This window comes from Lissotriton helveticus, chromosome 3_2, assembly GCF_964261635.1.
Source record: "Lissotriton helveticus chromosome 3_2, aLisHel1.1, whole genome shotgun sequence".
NCBI classification, from domain to species: domain Eukaryota; kingdom Metazoa; phylum Chordata; class Amphibia; order Caudata; family Salamandridae; genus Lissotriton; species Lissotriton helveticus.
Window position 1 is genome coordinate 137,252,571 of NC_136062.1, and position 18,512 is coordinate 137,271,082.

The window sequence follows — 18,512 nt, forward strand, 5'->3', positions numbered from 1 at the left end:
ACTTCACTCCTCTGCTACTCCCACTCTGGACTAAAATTATCAATAGCTCACTTCTACAAGGAGCCATCCCGGATTCCCTCAAAGTTGGACAAGTTACACCTTTACTGAAGAAACCAACAGCCGACCCCACTGATCTCAACAACTACCGTCCGATTACCAACATTCCCACTCTCGCCAAACTCTTAGAAAAATGCGTCCAATTACAACTGACAAAGCACATAGAACAGTTTGATCTCCTCAACCCACACCAATCAGGCTTCCGAGCAGGGCACAGCACTGAAACGGCTATGACTCACATAATTGACGATGCCATCCAAATCCTAGATCAAAACAATACCTGCCTCCTCATCCTTCTTGATCTTTCGTCAGCATTTGACACAGTGAAACATGAGAACTTACTCGATCTCCTAAAGACAAGAATGGGCTTCTCTGGGACTGTGCTTCGCTGGTTCACTTCCTTCCTACACAACCGGTCTCAAAAATTCAAGAGCAAAAACCTGATGTCTTCCCCAGTTCCGGTGTCGTTAGGTGTCCCTCAAGGATCCTGCCTATCCCCTACTTTGTTCAACCTAGTTATGGAGCCTCTCACCACCCTGCTACAAACATCAAATGTACACTTTCACATGTACGCCGATGACACTCAAATATATCTCAAGTTACATTCCCACAACGACATCCTGAGTTTGAACTCAACGATCAGAAGCACCCAATCCTGGCTGGCCGACAACCACCTCAAACTCAATGCTATGAAGACTGAGTTCCTCCTAATCTCACCTCCCTCGAAAATATCTTCCGCTCAAACATGGCTTAAACACCTAACAGCACTCAATGTCCAACCGACCATCGTGGACTCAGCAAAATCCTTAGGCATAACACTTGACACCAACCTCAACATGCAGCAGCATATCAGCAAGGCTACCAAGGGGGCGAACTTCCAAATAAATACCTTGAGGAAACTGAAACCTTTCCTTCCAGCAAAAGACTTCCAAATAGCAGTACAAGCTCTGGTCATTCCTCGCATAGACTACGGCAGCGTGGCCCTCTGCGGCCTCCCCCTAACGACAACTGCACCCCTCAGAGCGTCACTAAATGCGGCAGCGAGACTCATCACTGGATCAAAAAAACACTCACATCTCCCCGGACTTCAAATCCTTGAACTGGCTGCCTCTTGAAGCCAGAATACAGCTGAAAATTGCCTGCATGACGCACAAGGCTATACACCTGAAATCACCCAGCTACCTCACTCAGAAGTTGACAATTTCCAGGGGGTCCAGAACTACCAGGAGCTCAAACAATCTTCTGCTGAAACCGCGAAGATTCCGGAAGGAAAAAAACTTACAAACGCTCCTTCTCTGGAATGGCGCCCAGGATCTGGAACGCACTCCCTCCTGAAACGAGGCTCATCTCCTCCTCCCTTCTTTTTAAGAAAGAAGTCAAAAGTATCCTTATGGCTAAATACACTTGAACAATGCGTTTGACTTACACTGCGAACAGTACTCCAGCATTTTATTATGATATAGCCTTATATTCCTTTGCACGTGTGTTGTGACCTATATTAGTCTGAAATGCTTAGATCCTTTTTTCTCCATCTTTGTATAATCACGGCGTTTTTGTTGTCATACGCTCCCACTATGCCTGGCTACCTCATACCTGTACTATACGTAATTCTTTGCTATGTACTGGAGCGTGATGATCTTGATGATGATGATATGACCTATATTAGTATGAAATGCTTAGATCCTTTTTCTTATTCTTTTTTCTATCCATCTCTGTATAATCACAGCGTCTTTGTTATCATACGCTCCCACTATGCCTGGCTACCTCATACCTGTACTATACTTAATACTTTTGTTATGTAATGGAACGTGATGATCTTGTTGATGATTACACCTGCCTCTGTAAAGCGCTCTGTTATCTGCAAAGATCTGGTTCGCGCTATATAAAACTTTCAAAATAAATAAATAAATAAAAATAAGTATCTTGTTGGCCTTATGATACACCATGGACCACTTGCATGTTTGATATAGCACCATCGCAAATAGCGTAATCTAGGAACAAATTTGTACTTGTGCCATCTGTGTTGGTGTTTGTTATGATACAACTTCCAAAGGAAAACTATGTAAAATGCAAGGACTCTGAACACGTTGCTCCCCATCCTTTTCAACAAAAAGAGCGCTTCGTTCAACTCGCATTTTGCTAAAAGTTCTCCATTCCGTGGGACAAGTAATGGGGACAATACTGTAGCTACCTTCGGATAGGAATTAATTTGACTAAAACTAATCTACTTTACTTACAATTATTGGGTAAACTCTTTGGATTTACCCATAAAAAATTTGGGTTGACAAATTCTCAAAGAAGGAGAACATTAGCAGCAAAGATCGTTATAGTGCCAGAGCTTCAGGGTTCTCTCCTGTCCATAACAATAAACCCTGAAGTCATCTTTGTACTTGAATGGTTTCAGTGCGTTACTCACTGTTGGAGACAGTAGACCTAATGCTGCTTGAACCCCATCCAGTGATTTTAGCTTAAAAGCAAACATACTATTTGTAGCATATGTCTGTATATACACCTGCTCTCCGTGCTCCTGCCATCTAGCGTGGAGTTCTGACTGCTGCAACATCCTTTTCGTCAAAGAAGGCTTTCGACTCACGAGATCGCAGGGACTCCTACTGGTAGAGAACGTGCATGGGCACGGACTACATTATTTTTATCCGCCATCAGGTTTGGATGTGTATTTAAGTTGTTCCCGGTATTATTGCGATTAGCAATGAACATCATGGTTGCTTCCTTTCTAATCGCCGAGAAGCGTTATCCATGCTGTTCTGGTTTTGTAGTTTCTCCTCTTCAACTGCCACTCTGAACATTTCGTCAAAGACCAGGCCAGTTGGGCATCAGAGAATGAAGGCGCACAGCAGGTGATGGAATGGACACACTTCAAGAGAGATCCCTCAGTACCACTCAAAATACCCCTGAGCCGATCTCCACAGTGTATAACCAGTGCCTCTCCTCAGCATGGTGACACCTGCTGCGATTCCTTTGTGGCCGTAAACAAAAAGACTCTTCGGCAGTGGAGACAGAAGGCCAGCCTACAAAACGATGTTTTGGTCGTTACTGGTGTCTTCATGGATAGCTTGCTATCTAGGATAATGCAGAGGTTGCGGTGTGGCCTGTTGGGATGGGCAGAGTTCAGCAGGTCACCATGCGTCATTCTATGGCGAGGTGTTCCCAAAGAGTAGTAAGTCTTTCACTAACAATCATATTCCTTTTGTTTAAGGAGGTAGCCAGTTTCGAGTCCTTCATAGATTAAGTTTGTCCACAATTGGCCAAAACCTTACACATGAAATTTAGATATGGCGCGTTACAAACCCATTTGAACACATTAAATTGAGCCATAAATTAAGATGGTAACAGTAACGAATATAGTGAACTATGCCAAAATATGTCCAAAAAACTGATTTACATATATTATTCTCCTGCTCGGCCTATGCCGGACCAAGGAACAAATGGATTAAACCCATTTGTCGCAATTTGAATATCAGACATTGCACAGAAGCAGGACGAATATTGAAAACCGATGCCTCACAAAAAATTGTTTTTAGTGTGAGTAGATTCTTATTAAACTTAAGCCTTACAAGGTCAAAAGTAGAGTTAAAACTCTAAGGCCCATAAAAGCAATGAATATGTAGTATCATGGTAATGATTAATCTATGAACCGAGGGTTAACGGCGCTACAAGGTTGATGCTCCACTTGATTGTTTAAAGTATTGTCATTTGTGCTCAACATAAGAGATTATTATTTAGAGTTATATATAATCCCGCCTGGAGTTAAGGATACCAGTTTGAATGATAATGAAAATGAATTTTAAATTTCTATTATGTCTAGTTTTAATTATTTACTGTTTTATATTGTCGACTATTGCACTCAAGAAATAATGAAAATGAATTTTAAATTTCTATTATGTCTAGTTTTAATTATTTACTGTTTTATATTGTCGACTATTGCACTCAAGAAATTGAATTTACTCTTCTGAACGATAGCCCTAAACCCGTTGAAACACCATTTAATTTAAGTGAAGTTGCTAGATTTGCACATTCATATTTAACACCTTAGCCGCAGCGGTTATTTCGCGGCAGTGTGGCGGTACCGTGGAGTGGGCGGGGCCACTACAGCCATTGGACGTTCGCAGCACCAGCGAGGTAGTGCTCGCGACGGCCAACGGCAGCAGGGAAGGGGTTAAACAATTGTATAAATCTTTTTTTAAGTGATGCATCTTTTATGGTTTTATGTGAACCGAAATAAAGATTTAAATGAAGTAAGTCTTTCTGGTCCATGTTGAGTTCGAGACCGTTGTCCTTCATCCACTCAGCGATGTTCATCATGCATCTGGTCTCAAATGGTAAAGGGCTCCTCTGACCGGAAGAATGAAATGTGTGGTCGGCAATTATGTTCAGTCCGTGCAATCTGACGGTGTAAGTGTTGAAAAGGGTGGGGATGAGGGACAATCCTTTGGGGACTGCAGATCTTTGGTTCTGAGGTAAATGGTAGGAGACAGATTCTCTGGGTTCTTCTGGTGAGGTATGAGGTGATCCATTTGAGAACGGATTCTGATGTGGTGGTGTCCGTTGATCAAGATGTGATGGGAGATGGTGTTGAAGGCTGCTGACAGGTACAGCGGGATGAGGGCTGTTTTGCCACAATCCAGTCGGGCGATGAACTCAGTGGCTGCCTTGGTGCAGTGGTTGGCTCGGAATCCTGATTGAGGGGAGGATCCAGGAGCTTGTGTTGCAGGTTTGGCAAGTTGCTGGGTAATTGCCTTGGAGAACCTCTGGCGGAAAGAGAAGGGAGATGGGCCAGCAGGGAGATAACCATAGCAGAGCAATTTAAGGCGCAGGCTGCCTGCCTAGAAAAAGTCCTATTTTGCTCCACAATGATTTCTCATAGATCAATGTTGAAACTCAAAAGTCATGCCAATAGCGCCTCTCACTCTTCAGGGATGTGGCAGATTGAAAAATGTCAGCAGGGTGATCCAATTGACCAACACAGAAGGGTTATACCACCTTGGCAGTAAGGCAGACCACATCCACAGCACTAATTTGTCTGGGAAGAAAATGGTGTAGAGGTTGCTCCAAGAGTGCTTGTAGATCACTCCTGTGGCTCACGTCACAATGAAATGAGACTTATGAGCATCAGAAGATACAGTGAACAACTGTGCATAGGCTTAAATGGTGTGAACAGAAGGTATGTTAAGACTAGGCTTAGGTGCCGCTGAGGCATGACAAACGTATTTGGAGACAATCAGGCCCTTCAGAAAATGCTTCATAACCTGAGATTTAAAGAAGGTTGGTTGGGCAAACATAAGGGCAGAAGATGGAAACTTTGACATTGCATGTTAAACTGTGGTGAACACATCTATCCAGGGCATGCCTAACTGTTTGAAGGTGCCCTGTGCTACATCGTGACGGAGACACCACTTGTGGCCTGCCAGACGCACCTGCTGAACTAGTCTGCCCCCGGAGTTTAGTAACCCCTCTATGTGGTTAGCTTCCAAGAAGGTCCGCTGTTCCATCCACCTCCAGAGATGTAGACCACACTGGCATAGGATATAGGACCCACCCAGCCCTGCTTCTTGCAGTACCAAATAATGGTCATATTTTTTTTTTGGGGTAAATACTCCATTAGGTTTGTATAACATGAACACAGAAGAAAGGCATTTATACATAAGAACGGAACAGAAATGTTGACATGAAGAGCGATATTTTACAGGAGTAGGGACATAATGTGTGCGAGTGTAAGGTATTGCTGTTCTGGTGTTAGTGTCGCTCTGCGGCTTAGTGTTTGTCGTTTGTGTCATGTATAAGAGTGCCCATCCGAACTAGGGGTGCATGCACCGCAGGATGTTAGATGGGGGCAGATATGGCAGAGTGCAATACTATCTGTAAGGCGTTGTGCGCGGGAGCGCGTGAATGGATACCCATATACAAGGTGATTGTAGGTTGCGAGGAGTCGTAAATAGGAGTTTCAGGTGTGAGATATTCATGGGTGGAATGGAAGGGCCAATGGCATCATGGAGGTAAATTGTCGCTGCAGAGTAACTGGCATAAGTAGTAACAGGGTTGCCCATTGGAGTGATATGGGTAGTCGGTGTATTAAATGGACCTTTTCGTATCAGAGGGTAGCCCCCTCCAAGCCCCATTTGCACATCGCCCATCTCCATGGCTACACAGGGAGAGTTGTTGGCAAGCACCAGTGCAACCACATGGAGGTCATGTTGCCTGTTAGCAGCAGCCTTCCCCTTTGATGGTTGCAGGAAGGCTTCCAGGGTCAAAGATCACCTGAAGACCCAAATGGCTGACCACACAAGACACTATGACACAGGCCCCATTTACCAGCCAACACCGAACTATGGCAACACTCCAAGTAGGAATTACCATGCCCCTCCTACAGAGACTTCAAACCATACAAAACGCTGCAGCAGGACTCACTCGACAAACCCACACCGCACCCCACCTCAGGCAACTCCACTGGTTCCACATACTAAAGCGAAGCCAATTCACACTACTGAGCCACACACACAAAGCTCTACACAACCAAGGACATGCCTACATTAACCACCGCCAGAACTTTCACCAACTGTCAAGAAGACAGTGTTCCGTCTCCCTATCACTTGCCCACACTTCACACATCTATCGAAGCAGAAGTGGAGGATGCTTCTCTTAATTGGCAGCAAATACCTGAAACAGGTTCCCAACACTGCTTCGGATCACCACCTCACTTCCACAATTCCTAAGGGCCATCAAGGAAGGTTTAATTGAGCCTTATGGGACCTGCAGGCACCTGGATACCCAATTGGGTGATTAGAAGTGCTATATAAATCCTGATTGAATTGTGAATTCTGGGTGAGGAAAGGAGAGCCTGCTGTAGAACAGATTGTCTGCCATTATATGGGGGCCTGAACCGTCTCTTGTGACATTTGGACAGCGCCAGAGGCAACCCCAGTGCTGTACCCAATGAAACCTTAGGTTCCATTACAGGGTCCACATGCATCGGGCACATGAGACCAGAAGGATACAGAAGGCCAGGAGCCCAAGAACCCTCAGAACCAACCTCATCAAAACCTAGGATGGAGCCTGAAATGTCAGGCTCATATCCTGAAAGTCATGGACCTGCTGTGTGGTGGAAAGGCTTCGAACGATAACATGTCCAGGATAAACCATATGAAGGGAATCCTCTGCATTGGGCACAGGTGGGACTTTGGCTCGTTGATAGAAAGCCTCAGGGAAATAAAGATCTGGCCATCATCTGGAGGTGATCTGTGACAGACTGCAGTTAGCTACACTGAACAACTAGTTGTCGAGTGCTGGTAATACATGCATCACAGAAATCCGAAGAGTAGTCACCACTAACATAATTTTCGCGTACACCCAAGGTAAAGTCGAAGGGCAGCATTGTGTAATGGAACGGTTCAGACTCCACCATGAACCACAGTTAACAGATGTGTGACTATAGGATGGGTGTATTAAAAAAGTATCCTGCTGAGAAAGTAGTGCAAAGAGCACCCCATGCCCCCTCAGTCTGACACCAGCTCAATGGCACCTTTGCCCAGCAGGTGGCCTTAAATGTGGCAAGTGTCTCCGAATTGCTAGCACCAAGTCGGCCTGCTCTCTGAAAAATCTAGATCTATCGAAGGACATGCCCATAAGGGACATATGGCCAAATATGAAGAAAAATATTTAAGTATATTGAAAAATTCATATAAAATAAGATTAAAATATCTTTGAACACTTTTTCGTTCACACATACTTTGTGCCTAGCTTCATTACATTTATTTCATATATATTTTGTTGTATAGATTGCACACATTGCCAGCATATTCTCAAGAGCTAACTTGGGTCTCAACATTCATACTGGACAGTTGGCCATCCCCTTTAAACCTAGTGATCTCATCTAAGTTTGCCTTTTAAGCACCACACTGGTGCCAATAGCATGGATTATGAATTTGGTGGAGCCCAGGCTTACGCGCAATATATACTTTGGGGCATCTAGCCATACTTCGCCCGTTTGGGCCAGTGAGTTACTAAGACCCTCCAGAACAGTCGGCAAATTCTTGCTAGCTATGTCCCATGAGGTATGGGTGTAACTACTCAGAAGGAACACCACATTCAATGATCGTAAAACCAGGCTAGTAGGGGCAAATATTTCCTTTCTGCAAGAGGAAGTCTATCCTCCGAAAGTACTGGTGTCAAGGTAGAGGTTGACGCTGCAGGTTTGGCGCAGTCAGAAAACCAACAAAAATTGGGAGCAGAACTCTGGATACACTTCAATAGTCATAAAAACAAAGGAACTGGTATAAGCACCACCCCATGCGGTTACAAAAGGCTCAATTCGGTTACATCCGTATTAAGTCACTGCAGAGCCATATGGCACCACCTACTGGCACAGTGAGCACTGATGCAATATACCCGATCCAGTCTGGCACCTAAAAACTTGAAAAGGTGAGAAGTGTACAATGAGAAGTAGCCATCAAAACAGCTCATTTGAACTGAAGCCAGAATTACAAGTTTAGTAAACTAATCTAGCTGATCATTTGGTTCCGAGCTAATTTTTCATTTTTTTTTTTTTTTTAAGTATCTTGTTAAAAAAATCGCAAGTTATTAGCCTGAGGAAGAGTTGCACAAAATGTACCAAAAAAATTCAGCATTTGGGCTTCTGGTATTTTGCATGGTAAAGTAAGCCTACTACTATTGCCCCTCGTGATTCGGTACTTTCAGGGTCCAAAAGAAGTTGAATGACTTTAACAAGACAGTCCTTAATTCTTTAATAAACGCAACCACCGTGAAGTGTTTCTGAAAACATGAGATTACTGACATAACATCTTGGGGCAGTTCTGAAGCCCGAATGATTTCATTGATGCGGTTTTATCATTTTAGGTGTACAACTTGGTGTGTAAATTGACCTACTCCCGTCGACACTGCGTTTTGCCAGAGTGGAAATCTCACACACAGTCCCGAAACACTGGAGGTGAGCTGCGAAGAAAGCAACCACTATGTTGCAGAACAGTGTTGGAGTGAAGAAAGTTCTCAGTGCATTTTTCTAATGTGTGATTCCTAGAGATCAACGCTGAACCAGGTTTAAATCAAGGCACACAATGCGTACAAACATCTGGAGATGTTAAAGTCCACTAGGCACACCCATAGCAGACAGAAGTGAAAAATATGAAGCAGGAACAAACCTTTTTGAAAGATGTAAGCAATTTAACACTGACGTAGCCCATCTTGTTCCGCCTGACATGCTTTAGCAGGAAAGCATCCTTCTCAAGGTTCTCATCTGAGAGGTAGTATTCGATTTGTACTATGAGCTTCTCGATAAGATCCTGTTCTGGAGGTTTCCAGTTCGGGTCCAAGTCATCATTATCATTCTCTCCTCCGCTGGTGGCAGCACCACTGCAAAAACAAAACAAGGCACACAACTCATGTAAAAACAAATAAAAATTCAAAAATACGAGCGCTAATTACTTAAAATACAATCCCTAAATACGTCAGAGCAAATCTAAATCGTAATAGATGGGTATGAGCAGTGGGAGACCTGTATGTCGACCAATTTTAGTAACCACCAGAACTTGATCAATATGTTCAGGTGTGTGCGCTTAGTGGAGCGCATCAGCACAACCCTACAAGCCCTACACAACCAAGGACCAGGATACCTCAACAGCCGCCTCAACTTCTACGCTCCCACGCGCCAGCTTCGATCGACCAGCCACGCCCTCGCCGCCGTCCCCCGCATCCGAAGAGCCACCACAGGAGGAAGGTCCTTCTCCTACCTGGCCGCCAAGACTTGGAACTCCCTTCCGACCCACCTCCGCCTGACCCAGGACCACCTCGCCTTCAGGAAGCAGCTCAAGACCTGGCTATTCGAGCAGTAGCGGACCCCCCCCCCCCCAGCGCCTTGAGACCCTCCGGGTGAGTAGTGCGCTATACAAATGCTCTGATTGATTGATTGAGCAATTTTATGTAATACACTTGAACTTGGCACTACACCAAAACAGCACCATGGAAGCTTAGCATGAAATCTTGATAGGACCAAAGGTCATATTCGGCATCCAATGGGACTTTCACATAAGCGAGACGATGAAAGGGGAGATGGTGTTTTTCTGGTCAAAGTCAAAACTTGAGCCCATGCCTGCTACCCCGGACTACCCCACTGAGCATTTGATGAGATACAAGGCCATTAAGATGCACTTGCCATGTCATTTAATAATCTACAAACAGCAATCAAAAGCAGAACAAATTGGCTAGCAATCAATGACTCCATCAGCGAATTTAGCGCGGAGATACCCCTCTGGGGGTCGAGTCCAGTGCTCTATAAGTAAATAAAATAAATAAATAAAAATAAATAAATGACGGGGCACAGGGCTGTTTAGGAAAGGGGCTTAAAGGAGGAATGTTTAAAATTAATTGTGCATTGCATTTCTGAAAATTATCATCTTCAATTACATCATAGTTGCTAATTTGTAGTGACAGGCTAGTTACAGACTTGTCCCTGGAAACCTCTGCGCAACTTTGATCAGAGTCCCATTAAGAGACGAAGACTGTAGAAGGAGAAAGATATAAAGCCATGCTTATTTGTCATTCGCCTGAACTAATGGGCTTCTAGCTAAAGAAGTTAGCAAAGCAACCTCTTGTGACGGGGCAGTCTCCCATTACCAATGTAAGAGACAAATCTCGTGACTGATAACACTGAATAGGGAACTGTGGCAAACCCCAGATCTTGAGACGCTTGGCACAAACGAGGTCCTATAGGACATAGCCAGGCAGATGGACTAGAAAGGACCAGCAAGAGGATACACACGTTCAAGAACGCAGTACTCCAACTTCCTTGCGTACAGACCAGGAACCTAAAGTTCTAGAAGAATACCAAGAGTCAGTACTTCTAGGTTTAACTGCAAGGTCTAAAGGGTCCCCATCCCCTCGAAAGTCACTGCCCGGTTCAAAGGCTCTATATATATGAGAGGTGGCTATCCATAGTGACCATTCACCACTTTTTGGCTTGGAGGTACAATCTTTTAGAATTACATGCTGTATTGTTGAGTCCCCCTGAGATGGATTATGAGAAGATCAGACAGATGTTACAGCTAGGAAACGGCAGTGCTGGTTTTCATAAGTTAGCATGGTTGGTTATTGGGGATTAGTGTTTTCAAGAAGGACGTCACCATATTGTCGTGGACACTGGCTGCTACATATCGGCATAACAGGAAATGCAATATGCATCACTGTCTCCGTCACTTTTGGCGCCAACGTTGCAACTTCGCTTATCAGTTTGGCTGTGTCAGACTCGAAAGTTTAAAGAGCCTGATCTTAAAGAAAACCATTAGGGCAGACATATGTGCTTTCAAAGTGTGAAATGAGTACAAGTAACTCCTCCACGCTTGTGGGAGTCTCTGGTTCCTCCAAAAGAACTTTAAGTCCAATAAAATGCAACCTACATGTCAGTTCGGAGCTGCCTGGTATGGATAGATCGCAACTATTAAACGTTCTGATTGCTATCCCAAAACAGTATCACCTAACTAAGCTTAAGACATGCAGAGCGAGGAAGAGCTACTCTGCAAGGAAACCTCTGAAGTTTCAAGGAGTGAGACATGCACATAGCCTTGCGTCCTGGGCAGTAGTCCTCTTACAGGCGGATTTTGATCAGAAGTGTTCAAAAAACACACCTTGCAAAACAATCTTCACGCAAAGAAGTTTTGGTCACAACGTTCTTGTTCCTCGCTTCAATTATCACTTCATATCACTGCCCCTTCTCCTGCAGCCTTCATTGTCGCACTGTTCTGCTCTTTACGGTTAGCTTTCTGTTGTCTTCTGCTAAACGATTCATTCCCACTCCGTTTTGGTTACTCAGTTCTCATTAGTTTTATGTAGGTGTTGTTCAATTTGTACGTTCAATAGTACTATTAAGTTTGAACCTAGATTACAGAAGCTAAAATTTAATTCATGCATATATATATAAAAAACAGAAGCTCCTCGCAGCGCTTAAATGTCCTGCATTAATCTTTACAGTAGTTGGAGAACAGGATGGCCTGGCCATTCGAAAAGAACACTTGTACAAGATACGTAACGGCTAACAATCTGCATTTCCTGGATACCTTAGGCCCACATTTCATGTTAGACTGCTCTCCAGGCCAGATTTGCAGTAGTCAAGTGATTGAATCCATGCACTGAACACCTGCGGCTACTACACCCTCTGTGGTACTCACTTTACTGTTCCTGCAAGGATGGAGTCTAAATCAGCCTTACTGGTATTCCAACTCAGGACCTGCTCATCATGTGTAGGTCAGCCGCGATCATTTGATTCTCTGAGCCATCCTACTAGCTACCGAACACCGCTGACTGATCCTGCAGCAGCCTTTGCCATAATTCTAATTACATGGAGTAATTGTTAGCTGCCATTTCTAGAGTGCTCTTCTTCCTTGTGCATGGCCTGCTCGCAGCACATCCGGCATTAGATGCAATGCCATGCCTACCACGATCATTTGCATGATAGTTCGCACCCCTCAATGGTGCCGAGAGAAGCGTTCATACAAACATACAGCTGCTACACACTGAGAAATACAATTAAAGGAACATCGCTTACGAATACTGTAGGCATTTACTATGTGCTTTATTACTGCACAGTCCACGCCGTTTCACAGCAATAAAAAAGTGGAAGGGGAAAGGATGCCACAGATGTTAGCCTCTAGGATACAACGATCCGTGGACAGAGGTTTATTTGCATGAAATATTATCCTTACACATTGTTTTGGGGCAAATCGGTGCAACAAACAAACTTCAATATTCACCAAGATATGACATGGATCAGGTTACTAACTTAGACGGTTAAGGTCCTTTGTAAGGGGGCCATGAACCTAGGCAGGTTCATCAAGCTTACAATACTACTCGCTAACATCACATATGTCCTGCTCTGCAAATGTCTTTACTCGTGCGTTTTCCTAGTTGTCTTTCTGAAGATGCTTGTTGAGTGGTAAAGAATTGCTTGGGTTACTGAAAAGGAGTACAGGTTTCAGTCCGCAACACAACAGGCAATGCTACAGGTTTGTGCAGGATCAAATAATGCGCCCACTACAGCACTGACAAGATGACAATACCTGAAGGAGCTACAAGGAATCGTACAATACAGAATAAACAACCTGAAATATTTACAGAGAAGGAGCCGTAGACGAAATGGGTGCGCAGTCTCAAGTTTTTAAAATCCTTTAACCGCATGCGCGCGGCGGCTTTTCCCGCTGTACGCGGCGTTTTTTTAAAAAGCGCGTTACATGACGAGCTCAGCTCGTCATCAGCGTGCGAGCGGCGCAACTCATGACGAGCTGAGCTCGCCATCAGCGCCGAAGTGGTTAAACCTACTTTATCCACAGCCCAGTTCTCATACAGTACTGGTACACCACACTCGATGCGTCAGTGAATCATCAATTGCTACTTCGCCCGTTTTACAAATCACATAAACCTTCGGGCGACATTTCAAAAGGTGACAAATACAGAACCGCAGCTATAAGGCGATATCGTTCAAACGGCCAAAACCTTTTCCGCAGATTAACCGGATGCAGTAGGCCTGTGTAAATATGGCACTGAGCCCAAATCAAGCAATATCCACAGACTAGGAGGACAACTGAAGGGGTAAAATACTAGGACGATGCCAGACTTTCCTCAGACTCTAAACATCCAGAAAGCACCGAAACGTGGTATTAAGTATTGGTATAAGGCGCCAATGGGTAGAGTCACACAATTTAATATCAGTCTATTTGTACAGACGGTGCTGCAGGGTGTGGAGAACCACTAAACTCCACAAATCCAAGCCTCAGCTCTAAATAAATGTATTTCACTCCCCAGCACACGTCAACTTTCAATATGGTTTCCCTATTGTATCCAAACAGAATTTTATCACACAATATGAATTGTAAACGTTTCGTCTTTTCTCTTTCAAGTTTTATTCTCGTAGGCTTGCACATCAGCTCTCAACAGCCACAGCCAACACGTGTTTCGTCGCATAAGGGGTGTAGTCCCACGACTTCATCAAGGCTAGATCTTCCAAATATTGAAACTTTGATATGTGGTGATTCCGGACCACAATGAGTTTGTCTGAGCGGCGTGTCAAACGTGTAACCATTTTCAATATAAAAGTTTCTGTTTCGCTTTCCGACTCCTCACGCCGCTCGCGTCTACTGAGTACGTTGACAAGCTCCCGATGCCCTGTACCAGCTACCTGGCAAGCCTACAAGAATAAAACCTGAAACGAAGGCAAGAGTACAAAGGAGGATTTGAAAGCATATTTGAAATGGATTAAACTCGGTTTTGCTAAGAACCAGGGTCATCTGGCTGGTGTGAGGGGTGACTAAGAATGATTAAGATGGTCTTCCAGATCGCTCACCAAATGGGGGTATCACTAACTAATAGGACATTTGCCTTCCATTAGCTTTCAATTAAGGCTTTCCTGAACCAGACAGATATGCAATATGTAATTAATATAAGGCTTTTTATATACCCTGGCCACTAGGTCTCTAGACTCCTCTACGTCATTCCACTCTAAGCCAGTGCGCTCAACAACACTCCAGTCCATCACCCTCCACGCTCCTACTCCACTATAACTTTTAGCCATGTTTTACAGCAGCCATGCTGGTGTGCAACATGGCTAAAACATCAGCAACGCCAGTAGCTCTTGTATAGGTGGAGATCTATTGGTTTTGCCAATACCGGTTAATCTTTTTGGCAATTTGTTTTCCTCAGACTACGCCTCCCGCCACGGTCCAGATCTAGAAAGAGACCGTATCACACACAACGGAGAAGCTGAAAGTGAAAGATAACTCCTACCTCAGAGCAACCGCAATGGCTAGGCTGGAGCACAGGAGAATTCATAAAGGACTTGTAAAACGTGATTCAATTTTGCTGCAGAAGAGTAATTCTCCTTTGAAAGGAAGCAGAACCTGGAAGTAAACGAAGCACGGTGTCCCCAAATTTACAAAAAATATATCTAGAAGTGTCCCATTGCTTCTCTAATGAGGTCTTCATGGTGTAACTCAGATTACTTGGGTAACACTATCACATACATCTACAGGGATTAACCCAAATTTTGAGTGATTATTCTTCTAGGTTTGTTCCGGGGTATTCTCAAATTATTCAGCCTCTATTTTCTTTGCTTAAAACAGGGGTAACATTCAAGTGGGAAGCCAGCTCCGCAGAAGCTTTCAACATTTTTAAAGAGTTCATGATCAATGCACCAGTATTATCTTATTTCAGGACAAACATTTTTGGAAGTGGTTGAAGCTAGTCAGCATGGCCCTGGTGCTGTGTTTTGTCAATGGATTTCAGATAAAGAGTATACAACTGGTTTTGCCTCTAGAAGCTTAACCGCTACCGCGTTTTCCCGCTGTGCGCTGGATTTAAAAAAATGCGCTGTTTATGACAAAGCCAGCTCGTCATCCGCGTAGCGCAGTTAACGCCCATGACGAGCTGGCTTGGTCATCCGCATCGAAGGGGTTAAAACCAATGTAGTTCCACTACAGCACAATAGAAAGGGAGGCCCCTTGCCGGTTCCTGGGCAGTGGAAAAAAATCTAAGACATTTCTGTGGGGAATGCAATGTGAGATTTTCACTTACCAAAAGCCTTTACTACATCTTTTGAATAGCAATGGAACTGGCAACACCTCCGCAAGGCTAGTGAGACTACTTGTATTTACAGGAATTTAACTTCATCATCAAGTACACATCTGGGGGGCAAAATGTCAAGAGCTGATTGCCTCTTTGAATGCCCTCCAAAGTATTATGCAAGATGACACTAGATGTTGAGTGGGGTTGCGAGTGTAGAATATGTGTTGAATTCTGTAGGTGCTAGTTGGATGCCGCACAACAGGATGAAGTCCTACAAACAATGGAGTTGCTAAGAAAAGGGTGACCTAAGGAGCGTTTTGTGCTCCTCTTAAGACTTTTCCACAAGTGGCCATCGCATTGTCTATTGTTAAACTGTTGCATTCTTATGTGTGCTGATGTCTGTGTCCCACCAGTATCTTTGCGTGGTAAACTCAACGAAGCTTCTCATGAAGATCTAGGGGTTGGTGGGACCTGTAGAATTTTTTCTTAAACAGCACTTTTGGTGGCCCTCAATTGATGGAAATGTGACAATGGGTCAATAAATGTCAGACCCGTTCTCTCTCGGATAAACATTGGCAAACCTACTCCTTTACATGTTGTGCCTAGACCCAATGAAGGGTGCTGAAAACTTGAATCGGATTTTGCAGGCCCATTTCGTATGTTGGCTGCTAACAAAAGTTATCTGATGGTCTTAATAGACTATTATTCTAAGTGGGTTTACTTTTCTGCCACACCCAACATTATAACCAGTGCTTTGAATTGGTAAAAAAGTGCAGTACTCATCAAATTGAGCTAGGGGCGGGGCAAGGGGCGGAGCTGAGGGTGGGGCAAGACACTACTGCCATCTGTCAAGTAATCACTTTGCCCTTGAATTACACTTATCAATAGTCTCAAATTGCCTGCATGTGCAAATTACCTCTGCACTTGTGGGCATGGCATATGTAGACAATTAATAACCAGTCTCCTACTCTGCCCCATTGAACTGTGTAAGCCTCCCATTGCATTTAAAGGGACATTAGTTACAGCAGTTTCAGCACACACCAAAACACATGATAAATGTATGAACATAAATTGGTTAATCCCCCACACAAAAATAAATAAAGGCCAAACAATGTTTAATGCTTTAGTTTCTGCTTATTTTTTATATTTTCAGCTTAAGTTCTTAGGATTTATTAGGTACAGAATTCATACATTCTCTTGCCCATGAGCACGCGCTCACACAGGCACCAGAATAAGCAGACATGCACACACAAAACACATTTGCTTTAAAATACCTTCACATAATGTCCCAGGCACTGTCGCTTCCGCACTCGCACACAAAGCAGACATTCACTGGCACAAAAGGCTCACAACAGAATTAAAAAACGTTTTTTGCAATTCCTACCTCCCATGGCTTTCCTCTTGCAGACTCTCAGCCAGTTGTCTGAACTTTCAGTGCCCGGACAATTTCACACCATTGGTTTACAGTGCAGGGTCTGATCAGACCCGGTCACTCACCACGTGATACTGAGCTTGCTCCCCTGCCACACTAACAAAATGTAATGCCCCGGTTACTTACCAGTAATCTTCATTACTCCGAGTATAGTCTTCCTCGCCACATGGTTAACGAAGTGAGCTTCAGTTCCACACCAGAATCCTCCAAAGCAAAAAGTTAGCCTCCCATGCCTCTCATCCCTTCCCAATATGGCCGACCCATTCAACCCCTGACCTCTATAAGAGGCGGGCTGCCCCAATCCATCAGCCTGAAACTACCAAGCAAACACATGAAGCCAATAGCCAGACAGGGAGGGAGGGATGGGAACTCATGTGGTGAGAAAGACTATACTCTGAGTAATGAAGATTACCGGTAAGTAACCAGGGCATTACCTCCTCTTAAGTCTTCCTCGCCACATGGTTAACGACGTGAGCACATACCAAAGCCCAGAGGCTTCATGGAAAACTCACAAGAAAACAAGATCAGACAGGGATGCCAACAAACCAGGGCAAACCCAAAACATCGAGTGGAAGGAACCATTCAAGAGAGAGGCAGTCACGAGCAGGAAGAACCAGCCGTGGACAGAGAGACACCGGAAGGGCAGAGACCGGACCCCTGAGACCCGCAGGCCAGTCTGAAGTAAGCCCAAACCAACGACAGAAGTCGGACAGAGAAGGCACGGGAAGACATCGTACGGAGTCAAAAGCAACAACAAACAGGCCCAAGAACCAACCGCAGTAAGCTGGTCCAAACACACCAAGACTGGCCAACGGACAGCCAACAGCGACAAGGTAGCCAAAGCCCAGATACCGGAACCAAAAAAAAAGGAAAGTGCGCCCCACACAGTGACATAACAAGGAGTCACCGCAGCAAGATACACAGTCCAACCGAAACACCGCTATACAGCACGGTGGACACCCAACAGCGAGAGAGCCGAACCAACTCAACACCAATGACCAGAGGGGAAGAGGGAAGCAAGACCCACCAGGCCAAGCGGTAACCGGGGAGGAAACATACCCAGCCTGGCAGGAGCCGCAAGAACGGAAAAAAGGTGCATGAAAGGAAACCCAGCACCCCAACCGATAAGAATGAAGGCCACCAAAAGTCCCCCAGCAAGGAGAGAACAGGCGGGACACGGACCCTGGATCCCCATAGGGCCCCCCGGAAGGAAGTGTGACACCAAGAGAGAATCCAGGCAGGCACAAAGCCAAACCGACCCAGAATGTCGCAGCAACGACACCGAAGCAACCCAGCCACCCAGGAAACCCAACCTGCCAAAAGCGAAAAGTGGAGAATCCACAAGGCTGCCCATGGAGGCGGAAGTGCGGAAGGGACCAGGACCAAGGCTAAGCCACCAGACAAAAAAGGTGAACGCCCACCACGGGACACCGCGTTCAAGAAAGCA

General features: G+C 44.7%; 1 protein-coding gene across 1 annotated transcript in view; it reads right to left on the bottom strand.

The window, feature by feature from the left end:
* Positions 1-18,512, bottom strand: part of LARP6 (La ribonucleoprotein 6, translational regulator) — a 65,481-nt gene that overhangs the window by 11,577 nt on the left and 35,392 nt on the right. Inside the window, exon 2 of the mRNA XM_078684934.1 lies at positions 9,231-9,441. Within this exon, the coding sequence (XP_078541060.1) occupies positions 9,231-9,441 (211 nt within the window). The remainder of the gene's footprint in view (positions 1-9,230; positions 9,442-18,512) is intronic.